Below are 12,900 nucleotides of genomic sequence, written 5' to 3'. Positions count from 1 at the left end.
TTCCTGGACCACGGTGTGAATTACTTGTACGATGGACTCCTCGCCAGAGACGGACTACACCTCAACAAACCTGGGAAACACACATTCGCCAGAAGACTCGCTACACTCATCAGGAGGGCGTTAAACTAGAAGAAGAGGGGACGGGAAGAAAAACATTAGACTTGAACAAAGAAGATCCAGGAAAACATACTCAGAAGGGAGGTAAGAACATTTCTAAAACAATCCACAGCGAGGAGATTGGAACAAAACAAAATCCTCTAAACTGCATGCTCGCAAACGCCAGAAGCCTGACAAACAAGATGGAAGAACTAGAAGCAGAAATATCTACAGGTAACTTTGACATAGTGGGAATAACCGAAACATGGTTAGATGAAAGCTATGACTGGGCAGTTAACTTACAGGGTTACAGTCTGTTTAGAAAGGATCGTAAAAATCGGAGAGGAGGAGGGGTTTGTCTCTATGTAAAGTCTTGTCTAAAGTCCACTTTAAGGGAGGATATTAGCGAAGGAAATGAGGATGTCGAGTCCATATGGGTCGAAATTCATGGAGGGAAAAATGGTAACAAAATTCTCATTGGGGTCTGTTACAAACCCCCAAATATAACAGAAACCATGGAAAGTCTACTTCTAAAGCAGATAGATGAAGCTGCAACCCATAATGAGGTCCTGGTTATGGGGGACTTTAACTACCCGGATATTAACTGGGAAACAGAAACCTGTGAAACCCATAAAGGCAACAGGTTTCTGCTAATAACCAAGAAAAATTATCTTTCACAATTGGTGCAGAATCCAACCAGAGGAGCAGCACTTTTAGACCTAATACTATCTAATAGACCTGACAGAATAACAAATCTGCAGGTGGTCGGGCATCTAGGAAATAGCGACCACAATATTGTACAGTTTCACCTGTCTTTCACTAGGGGGACTTGTCAGGGAGTCACAAAAACACTGAACTTTAGGAAGGCAAAGTTTGACCAGCTTAGAGATGCCCTTAATCTGGTAGACTGGGACAATATCCTCAGAAATAAGAATACAGATAATAAATGGGAAATGTTTAAGAACATCCTAAATAGGCAGTGTAAGCGGTTTATACCTTGTGGGAATAAAAGGACTAGAAATAGGAAAAACCCAATGTGGCTAAACAAAGAAGTAAGACAGGCAATTAACAGTAAAAAGAAAGCATTTGCACTACTAAAGCAGGATGGCACCATTGAAGCTCTAAAAAACTATAGGGAGAAAAATACTTTATCTAAAAAACTAATTAAAGCTGCCAAAAAGGAAACAGAGAAGCACATTGCTAAGGAGAGTAAAACTAATCCCAAACTGTTCTTCAACTATATCAATAGTAAAAGAATAAAAACTGAAAATGTAGGCCCCTTAAAAAATAGTGAGGAAAGAATGGTTGTAGATGACGAGGAAAAAGCTAACATATTAAACACCTTCTTCTCCACGGTATTCACGGTGGAAAATGAAATGCTAGGTGAAATCCCAAGAAACAATGAAAACCCTATATTAAGGGTCACCAATCTAACCCAAGAAGAGGTGCGAAACCGGCTAAATAAGATTAAAATAGATAAATCTCCGGGTCCGGATGGCATACACCCACGAGTACTAAGAGAACTAAGTAATGTAATAGATAAACCATTATTTCTTATTTTTAGGGACTCTATAGCGACAGGGTCTGTTCCGCAGGATTGGCGCATAGCAAATGTGGTGCCAATATTCAAAAAGGGCTCTAAAAGTGAACCTGGAAATTATAGGCCAGTAAGTCTAACCTCTATTGTTGGTAAAATATTTGAAGGGTTTCTGAGGGATGTTATTCTGGATTATCTCAATGAGAATAACTGTTTAACTCCATATCAGCATGGGTTTATGAGAAATCGCTCCTGTCAAACCAATCTAATCAGTTTTTATGAAGAGGTAAGCTATAGGCTGGACCACGGTGAGTCATTGGACGTGGTATATCTCGATTTTTCCAAAGCGTTTGATACCGTGCCGCACAAGAGGTTGGTACACAAAATGAGAATGCTTGGTCTGGGGGAAAATGTGTGTAAATGGGTTAGTAACTGGCTTAGTGATAGAAAGCAGAGGGTGGTTATAAATGGTATAGTCTCTAACTGGGTCGCTGTGACCAGTGGGGTACCGCAGGGGTCGGTATTGGGACCTGTTCTCTTCAACATATTCATTAATGATCTGGTAGAAGGTTTACACAGTAAAATATCGATATTTGCAGATGATACAAAACTATGTAAAGCAGTTAATACAAGAGAAGATAGTATTCTGCTACAGATGGATCTGGATAAGTTGGAAACTTGGGCTGAAAGGTGGCAGATGAGGTTTAACAATGATAAATGTAAGGTTATACACATGGGAAGAAGGAATCAATGTCACCATTACACACTGAATGGGAAACCACTGGGTAAATCTGACAGGGAGAAGGACTTGGGGATCCTAGTTAATGATAAACTTACCTGGAGCAGCCAGTGCCAGGCAGCAGCTGCCAAGGCAAACAGGATCATGGGGTGCATTAAAAGAGGTCTGGATACACATGATGAGAGCATTATACTGCCTCTGTACAAATCCCTAGTTAGACCGCACATGGAGTACTGTGTCCAGTTTTGGGCACCGGTGCTCAGGAAGGATATAATGGAACTAGAGAGAGTACAAAGGAGGGCAACAAAATTAATAAAGGGGATGGGAGAACTACAATACCCAGATAGATTAGCGAAATTAGGATTATTTAGTCTAGAAAAAAGACGACTGAGGGGCGATCTAATAACCATGTATAAGTATATAAGGGGACAATACAAATATCTCGCTGAGGATCTGTTTATACCAAGGAAGGTGACGGGCACAAGGGGGCATTCTTTGCGTCTGGAGGAGAGAAGGTTTTTCCACCAACATAGAAGAGGATTCTTTACTGTTAGGGCAGTGAGAATCTGGAATTGCTTGCCTGAGGAGGTGGTGATGGCGAACTCAGTCGAGGGGTTCAAGAGAGGCCTGGATGTCTTCCTGGAACAGAACAATATTGTATCATACAATTATTAGGTTCTGTAGAAGGACGTAGATCTGGGGATTTATTATGATGGAATATAGGCTGAACTGGATGGACAAATGTCTTTTTTTGGCCTTACTAACTATGTTACTATGTTACTATGACTCACGGACCCCGGAAGACATCCCATCCGTAGGCGACTTTGCTCTTTTCAGCATGTCTGGATGCCTACTACAGAAGACAGGGGGTCGGGGAACTAGTGTCTTCCGGTACAAGATAGAGTTCAACTTCCACCGAACCGATTCTTCCTCTCTGCTCCCCCAAAACCGTCAGCCAAGGCTCGTGCCTTCCACCAAGCGGTTTCCTCGCTTCTTCAAGCAGGAGTCATAGTACTGATCCCCACGGCTGAGCGTTTCCGAGGGTTCTACTCCAATCTATTCGTAGTCCCCAAGAAAGGAGGCAGAGTACGGCCCATACTGGACCTAAAACAACTCAACAAATACGTATGGGTTCGTCACTTCCGCTGGAGTCCCTGCGGTCCATCATTGCGTCCATGGAGAAGGGAGAATATCTCGCCTTCATAGATATACAAGACGCATACCTGCATATACCGATTGCACCTGCTCATCAGAGTTTTTTTTCTCAGGTTTGCAATTGACCAGGACCACTACCAGGACCACTACAAGTTCGTGGCTCTCCCGTTCAGACTCGCCACGGCTCCCAGAGTGTTTACCAAGGTCATGGCAGCCACCATGGACGTCCTGCACTTCAGAAGCATAGTAGTCGTTCCATACCTGGACGATCTACTCATCAAGGCTCCTACCTTCAATGACTGCGAGCTCAGTGTCTCAATCACAAACAACACTCTGAGTCGCATGGGCTGGTTAGTCAACCTACAAAGGTCATCACCAACCCTGAGTCAGTCTCTGACCTTCCTGGGAATGCTAGACAACACCTCCAGGGGTCTAGTGCCCTTTCCCAGGAACAAGGCACTGGCTCTCTGCCTAGTGGTTTGCATCCTCCTCCGCAAACCCCCTCGATCTCTCCGGTTTGCCATGAGAGTCCTCGGCAGGATGGGGGCAGCAATAGAAGCGGTCCCATTTGGCCCAGTTTCACCTCAGGCCTCTCCAACTAGCCATTCTCAAGTCCTGGGACAGGAATCCTTTTTCCTCTCGACAGGGAATTCCAGCTAATGTCGTCAACCAGGAGGTCCCTGCACTGGTTGCTCAAGGCAACCTCGCTAGCAAAGGGGAAATCCTTTCTCACAGGTCAATGGAAGGTTCTGACCACCGATGCGAGCCTGACGGGTTGGGGTGCAGTGCACCTACACCACAGGGCAAGTGGTCCCCAGTGGAAGCGACCATGCCCATCAACATCCTGGAAATTCGTGCCATCCTCCTGGCATTGAGGGCCTTCCATCACTTACTGGCAGCCTCTCACATCAGAATACAATCGGACAATGCCACGACTGTGGCATATGTGAATCACCAAGGGTGGACCCGCAGTACCCAGGCGATGCAAGAAGTGTTGCACATCCTCCACTAGGTGGAGGACACAGGCTCGGTTCTCTCGGCGGTCCACATTCCGGATGTGGACAACTGGGAAGCAGTCTTCCTCAGGCGACAAGGAATAGATTCGGGAGAGTGGTCTCTCCATCCCGAAATTTTTCTCCAGATCTGACATCGCTGGGGGACCCCAGATGTGGACCTAATGGCATCCCACTTCAATGACAAGGTCTCCAACTTCATGGCTAGAACACACGATCCGCGGTCGCTCGGAGCAGACGCTCTGGTTCAGGACTGGACCCAGTTCCAGCTTCTGTACATTTTTCCACCTCTCCCCCTGTTATCCAGAGTGGTGAGGAAAATCAAGCAAGATGGAGTTCCAACCATCTTAATCGCACCGGTCTGGCCCAGAAGTACATGGTACGCTGACGTCATACAACTTTCAGCAGACGCCCCCTGTCGCCTCTCCGACCTCCCGGAAGTTCTATGACAAGGCCCGTTCTACCACTAGAACTCAGGGGCTCTCAATTTGACGGCGTGGCCATTGAAACCTCGGTTCTAACCCAGGCAGGGCTCTCGACGGACATCATTAGGACCATGATCAGGGCACGGAAGCCAGCCTCTGCAAAGATCTATGACCGTACCTGGAAGGTGCTCTTTACCTAGTGCTAATCTCGCGGCCAGACCCCATTCCCTTCTTCCCTCCCCGAACTACCTGGTTTTTTTTTCTCCAATCGGGTCTGGAGGCCAGGCTGTCCCTGGGCTCGCCTAAGAGCCAGGTGTCAGGCCTCTCAGCGCATTTTTTCAAAGGCGCATTGCTACCAAGTCGCGAGTAAGGACTTTTCTTCAGGGGTTTTTCCCGATTGTTTCCCCCCTACAGATGACCACTAGAAACGTGGGACCTCAACCTGGTCCTGACAGCATTGCAGGAACCACCCTTCGAACCCCTTAAGGAGGTCCCGCTCTGCCTTCTTTCCCGGAAGGTGTTTTTTTTTTTCCTGGTGGCTACGCAGGGTGTCTGAACTGACAGCAATCTCCTGCAGACGGCCCTTCCTGGCTTTTCACCAGGACAGGTAGTTCTCCGTACGGTCCCATCCTTCCTTCTGAAGGTTGTGTCCAACTTCCACCTCAATGAGGAAATTTCTCTGCCTTCCCGGTTCATAAAATGGAGAAGACTCTGCATGTGCTTGACCTTGTCAGGGCATTGCATATATATGTGTCTATGACTGCGTCCTTCCAGAGGCCTGATCCCTTTTCCTTCTTCCGGAAGGCGACCGCAAGGGTCTGGCAGCTTCCAAAGCTACCCTTGCCAGGAAGATCACATCCACCATACAAGAGGCCTACCACCTTAAGAATTCTCCTGTTCCAGCCGGCATTACGGCACACTACACGGGCGGTAGGCGCCTCCTGGGCCATTCAGCACCAGGCTTCGGCACAACAAGTGTGTAAGGCGGCCACTTGGACTAGCCTACACACGTTTACTAAACACTACAGGGTTCATACCCAGTCCTCAGCGGACACAAGCCTGAGTAGATATGTTCTGCAGGCGGCGGTGCCCCAAGTATAGGGGCCTGTTTGCACAATATTCGCCCATTGCTTCCCACCCAGGGACTGCTTTGGGACATCCCATGGTCCTGTGTCCCCCAATGAGGCGACAGAGTAAAGGAGATTTTTGTGTACTCACCGTAAAATCTCTTTGGTCTTCGCCTCTAATTTGGGGACACAGCTACCACCCTGTTGCCCTTCCGGGCCGTTGTTACTGTTGAGTTCTCATATTGTTTGCTTGAGCTCGTACATAGTGGCCTTCTTATAGGCATGTCTATGTTATTCATGTCACGTTCCTCCTACTGCTTTTGCACAAAACTGGAGAAGGCTGACACCGTCCAGGGGTGTATACTGCAGAGGAGGAGCCACGGTTAATCTTTTTCAGATTATGCATAGTGTCGCCTCCTAGTTGACAGCAGCATAACACCCATGGTCCTGTGTCCCCCAATTAGAGGCTAAGAGAAAGAGATTTTATGGTGAGTACACAAAAATCTCCTTGTTACAGTAATTGTCTCCATCAATGTAGCATCAATTCTGCACAGTCCAGCGTGTGACGTGTCATTTCTGTTAAATTCCTGGCCTACGCCTTCAGTTATTGCAGTTACTGTGACAATCTCATGTATTGTGACCCGTGTCAGAATTATTGCAGGTGTGGAACTTTTTACTCATAAGAATCTCTTGAGGTCATGCAACCACAAGTCAAACCCTAAAATATATATATTGTATTAAGGAGTGAGGACTAATTTTGGTTGTAAGGGGGCTGGGCTAGGCCAAATTGCCTTACTTTGTTTCCTAGTTGGTGCAGCTTTAGGCTATGTGCACACGTTGCGGATTTTTCCGCGCAGATTCTGAAAAATCCGCAGCTAAAACGCCATGCGTTTTGCCTGCTGATTACACGCGAATTTCCACACTTTTATGTGCGGATTTCACCTGCGGTTTTACACCTGCGGATTCCTATTATGTATAACATGTATACTTATACTCCCCAGCCGTCTGGTAAAAGAAACCATACAGGGTGGGCCATTTATATGGATACACCTAAATATAATGGGAATATCAACTTCCTGTTTGTGGCACATTACTATATGGGAGGGGGAAAACTTCTCAAGATGGGTGTTGGCCATTTTGAAGTCAGCCATTTTGGATCCAACAAGTGGAGCATAATTGCAAAGCAAATTGCAATTCCACGATTGTTTTTTTTTGTTGTTGTTTTTTTTTTTTAATAATCATGTTTACTAAATGCTTAAACTGTCCTGCCATTATGATTCTCCGGGTCATTACATGTACCCAGGTAGCAAGCATGTAGAAGTTTTTTTTTCAAGCAGATGAAAACAAAATCCAAAGTTTGTAATTAAAAAAAATTTAAAAAAATTCCGAGACCTGTAGCGGTATCTGAGGCTAGGTGAGGGCTCATATTTTACTCGCCAAGATGACTTTTTTACTAATACTATTTTGGGTAGATAGATGTTTTGATTGCATTTTATTGCAATGTTGCAGCGACCAAAAAAATGTAATTCTGGCGTTTTGATTTTCTTTCTTCTTGTTACGCCGTTTACTGATCAGATTAATTTTCGTATTTTGTATGGACTTTTCTGACCGTGGCAATAGCAAACGGGATGGTAAAGAGGTGAGGAAGGCCCTACCAATAGGGAAAGGAGGAATGGTCACCTCTTGTTCAAACCTAAGCCTGACCCTGCACTCCCCTAGGGCCCTAAGTGGGTCTTTCCCCCTACCACCATCAGGAACATCGTACCTCGCTGTCACCTCACACCGACAGTCAGCTGATGCATCAGGTGACCATTTAAGGCAGTGTGCCCCAACTCCGGTCCTCAAGAGCCACCAACAGGTCATGTTTTCAGGATTTCCTTAGTATGGTCCAGGTGATGGAATTGTTGCCTATCTAGGTGATGGAATTCTCACCTGGGAAATACTAAGGAAATCCTGACAACATGACCTGTTTGTGGCTCTTGAGGACTGAACTTGGGGAACACTGATTTTAAGGGATGGTGGAAGTGGTCACCACCCACATCAGCTGACCTAACAACTCTGCAGTTACAACAGATTGCCAGCGAGGGAAACTGATATTAACCCCCGCTGGTCCTGAAAGGAAAAAAGCTTTATTTAACTCATAGTGGAACCAGAGCTGCCACGAATCCAAAAATGGATCGTGACAGCAGGCCTTAAAATGCTCATTTGCTATGAACGTCGGCCACGTTGTTGCGCTCATAGATCAGCAGTGAAAACCGTGGGGGTCTCATGCAGACCACCAGTTGTCATGCTAATCCACCAGCACCCTGCGATGATGTGATGGCCGGGGTTAGTGACTCTTCCAGCGCTAGCATGCTAAATGATGCAGTCAGAGATTGACAGCGGCATTTAACATGTTAACAGCCGCTGGTGGATCGCAATTCCACCTGCAGCTGTTAGGGGCACAAGACAGCTGATCCAATCAGCTGTCATCTGCCTCAATAGATGCGGGCCCAGCGCTAGAACTCCCCTCAAGTGGGGGAGAACGCAACATATGATGTGTGTATACTGTATATACAGCGGTGTGAAAGTGTTTGCCCCTTTCCTGATTGCCTATTTTGCATGTTTGTCACGTGTTACATGTTTTAGATCACCAAACAGATGTAAATATTAGACAAAGATAACACAAGTAAACACAAAATGCAGTTTTTAAATTGAGGTCTTAAAGGAAAAAGAAATCCAAACCTACAATGCCCTGCGTGAAAAAGTGATTGCCCCCTAAACCTAATAACTGGTTAGGCCACCCTTAGCAGCAACAATTGCAATCAAGCATTAGCAATAACTGGCTGTGAGTCTTTTACAATGCTCTAGTTTTTGGCCTACTCATCTTTGCAGAATTGTTGTAATTCAGCCACATTGGAGGGTTTCCGAGCATGAACTGCTTTTTAAGGTTGGGTAACAGCAACTGTCGGATTAAGCTCAGGATTTTGACTAAGCCACTCCAAAGGCTTAAAGGGAACCTGTCACCTGAATTTGGCGGGACTGGTTTTGGGTCATATGGGCGGAGTTGTCAGGTGTTTGATTCACCCTTTCCTTACCCGCTGGCTGCATGCTGGCTGCAATATTAAATTGAAGTTCATTCTCTGTCCTCCATAGTACACGCTTGCACAAGGCAAGATTGCTTTGCGCAGGTGTGTACTATGGAGGACAGAGAATGAACTTCAATCCAATATTGCTGCCAGCATGCAGCCAGCTGGGAAAGGAAAGGGTGAATCAAACACCCGAAAACTCCGCCCATATGACCCAAAACCAGTCCCGCCAAATTCAGGTGACAGAGTCCCTTTCATTTTGTAAGCCTTTCAGAGGTGGACTTTCGGTGTTTTGGATTCTTGTCCTGTTGCATAACCCAAGTGCGCTTCACATTGATGTTGCAACAGATGGCCGGACATTCTCCTCCAGGTTTTTTTTTGGTAGACAGCAGAATTTATGGTTCCATTTACCACAGCAAGTTTTCCAGGTCCTGAAGCAGCAATACAGACCATCACACTACCACCACCATATCTTACTGTTGGTGTGATGTTCCTTTTTTGATATGCTGTGTTACTTCTACGTCAGATGTAATGGGACATACACCTTCCAAAAAGTTCAACTTTTGTCTTGTCAGTCCACAGAGTATTCTTCCAAAGTCTTGTGGATCATCAAGATTGTTTCTGGCAAACCTGAGACAAGCATTTATGTTCTTATTGGTCAGCAGTGGTTTTCATCTTGGAAATCTACCTTACAGGCCATTTTTGTTCAGTCTTTCCTATGGTGGAAGCATAAACACTGAGGCAAGTTGGGCCTGCAGTTCTCTGGATGTTGTTGCAGGGTCTTTGTGACCTTTTGGATGAGTCGACGCTGCGCTCTTGGACTAATTTTGCTCGGCCAGCCACTCCTGGGAAGGTTCACCACTGTTACATGTTTTTGCTATTTGTGCATAATGGCTCACTGTGGTTCGCTGTAGTCCCAAAGCTTTAGAAATGGCTTTGTAACCTTTTTCCAGACTGATAGATCTCAATTATTTTGTTTCTCATTTGTTCCCGTATTTCTTTGGATCGCGGCATATCATCTAGCTATTGAGGTCTTTTGGTCTTCTTCACTTTGTCATGCAGGACCTATCTAAGGGTATGTGTCCACGTTCAGGATTGCATCAGGATTTGGTCAGGATTTTTCATCAGTATTTGTAGCCAAAACCAGGAGTGGAACAATTAGAGGAAAACTATAATAGAAACATATGCACCAATTCTGTATTTATCACCCACTCCTGGTTTTGGCTTACAAATACTGATGAAAAATCCTGACCAAATCCTGATGCAATCCTGAACATGGACACATACCCTAAGTGATTTCTTGATTGAAGTGTTGCACTTATCCGGCCTGGGTGTGGCTAGGAAATTTGAACTGTGCTTCCTAAATTAACCACAGTTAATTTGTGGTAAGTGGGGAGGGGGAGGTGCAATTACTTTTTCACTCAGGGCCCTGTAGGTTTGGATTTCTTTTCTCTTAATAATAAAGACCTTCATTTAAAAACTGCATTTTGTGTTATCGTTGTCTAATAATTTTAAATTTGGTGATCTGAAACATTTAAGTGTGACAAACATGCACAGGAATAGAAAATCGGCAAGGGGGCAAACAGTTTTTCACACCACTGTATCGTGAAGGGGTTAAAACCTGTATTCTGCCAATCCAGAAAAGCAAGTCTGTCATTTAGAAAGGTCTGCCTTAAGGGTCTTCAAAAGAGAAAGTAGAAGCAAAACAGATTCTCCATATTAGCAGTAATAAGATTACCTAAACGTTATATGAGATGTATAAAACTGAGTTCTGTAATTGTTCCATATTCTCTCTCCAATGAGATTAACGCACACGTATTATTCCACCATACAGTAATATAATTGTTCTCAAGTTACTACTACTTGTGCACCTGTGAATTCGGTAGCTTCTATCAGTGTCTAGCATTGCAATGAATGGCAGCAGATAAATATTTCCTTTTAATACATCATGCATGTGTTGTCCTGGAAAAGACTTCTCATTACTTTCTCACAACTGTTAATCTGTGTTTTTGTTTTGTTTTTCCCATTAGGACTCGCCAGACAGTGATGATGAAAGTAAGTTGTATTCTTAGAATTCTAGGCTGAGACCCAAACAATTTAAGAATGTATTATGCCAATAATAAGATTCACTATGTATATTATGGTTTTCACAATATATAAGAATTATTTGTTTTTAACACATACTTTTAATTTCTTCTAGAAATGCCTGACCTGGAGTAAGAATAAAGAGCATCCTAAAATTGGGAGGAGGGTGGGAGAATGGGTGGAAAGAATATTTCAACAGTTGCCGATACCCAAGTTGTAAATACAGAGTACTTCCAGTCAGCCTTGTACGTGTATCACCGAATGGCGCTTACCTGGGGTTAGGAGTTACAATTGTACAGGACATCCCTGAAACCTTAATACTAAGGAGCTGCTATTTTAAATGGTGACAACCATTCTAGATTTGCGCATATTGTATATCCCTTATGACTTGTGGGTAGTCAATTTTCATTAACCCTGTTTACATGAGAGCATGGTTTTTCCAAAATTAAATGCTGGATTAAAAACTGTAAAAAAAAAAATTAAAAAAAAATTGCGTATCCAGCTAAGGTGATCTTATTCAGACCAGTAGACTTTAAGGGTGGCTGTCTAGGATGTAATTGATGACCCATCTGTCTGGGAATCCGATACTCTGCATTAAGATGTCGGCTCTGGTGGGCGCCAGATATAAGCGGTGTATAGGGTGGAGCATAATAGTCCCATACATCTAGTGGCTGATAAGAGTACTGGTGTTTCCCATTCCAAAATGAGAGATAAATGTTTGTACTTGAGTGGTCTCTTGGCAATCTATTTGGTTTTCTACCCCCCCACCCCCCTACAGCGATTATATGTAGTTGTGCTGGAGCATTTTTCACCTGAAAAGGTGGGGTGTCGGACCCCCACCAATCACCTATTGCTGTCCTAAGTCTTACACAAGCCCTTTAAGTAAATCATTTGTATTCATTTAGGATTTTTTATAGATACAATGATTTAAGATTTCTGGATACACTAAGGCTAGATTCACATATCCGAGCACAGACCGTGATCTAATGGCTACCGAGTTAGGGGTCAGGAGACCCGCCGCCGGCCCGTGCTTGGGCTGTGAGGCTCGGATGTGTGAATCTAGCCTAAGGTGTATGAGACTATCCCACTTGTAACCACGAGTCCTGTACAATTGGTCTAACCCTTTGCATTTCCACCTTGGAAGAGTGTAGACAGCTGTACATTGTTTCTCTCATCAGTCTGTACATTTAGACCAAATTGTATTTGCACTGTCACAGTATATATTAAAAAGGAAAGAGTAACAATGTTAATACACTATACTGTTTTTTGTTTTGTTTAATCGGGTGAAAAGCCTAAGTTGTATTGGAATTGATGGGGATTTTTTTAATTGTCTGCATTATTTCTAATAAACTATTAAGAGACTTAATTATGATTATTTTCTTTATGTATTTAAAGTATTTGACCAATTCTTTTTTCAGCTTTCCTTTTTAACAACGTAAGGCTCACACATGCAAGTTGGTGTAGAGAGTAGCAGGTACTCAACGGCCTTATTATTCTATTAGAAACATTTAGATATAGTGAGGCAGATGTACTAATTCTCAGCAATAGTCCAAATTTAGATGAGCACACCAAAAATTGAAGTTGATCCAGCACTTCAATAAAATGTAAAACTTTTTTTGTTTGGTTTTCCGAGATACCAGTACAATCAGCCTTGTTTGTACATTTCTCTGGGATTTTTCCTCTGATTATGACATTTTTTTATGGTTTTAACCGGG

The 12,900-nt window shown here is 44.0% G+C and overlaps 1 protein-coding gene across 1 annotated transcript in view; it reads left to right on the top strand.

The window, feature by feature from the left end:
• PTGES3 (prostaglandin E synthase 3) overlaps positions 1-12,551 on the top strand; it is a 52,555-nt gene extending 40,004 nt beyond the window's left edge. The window contains exons 7-8 of the mRNA XM_069758460.1: positions 11,131-11,155; positions 11,301-12,551. Coding sequence (XP_069614561.1) covers positions 11,131-11,155; positions 11,301-11,320 — 45 coding nt within the window. The 3' untranslated portion in view covers positions 11,321-12,551. The remainder of the gene's footprint in view (positions 1-11,130; positions 11,156-11,300) is intronic.
• Positions 12,552-12,900: the final 349 nt, after the last annotated feature.

This window comes from Ranitomeya imitator, chromosome 3 (assembly GCF_032444005.1).
Source record: "Ranitomeya imitator isolate aRanImi1 chromosome 3, aRanImi1.pri, whole genome shotgun sequence".
Classification (NCBI taxonomy): domain Eukaryota; kingdom Metazoa; phylum Chordata; class Amphibia; order Anura; family Dendrobatidae; genus Ranitomeya; species Ranitomeya imitator.
The sequence above is the reverse complement of the archived record's forward strand: the minus strand, read 5'-3'. Positions and strand labels throughout refer to the sequence as shown.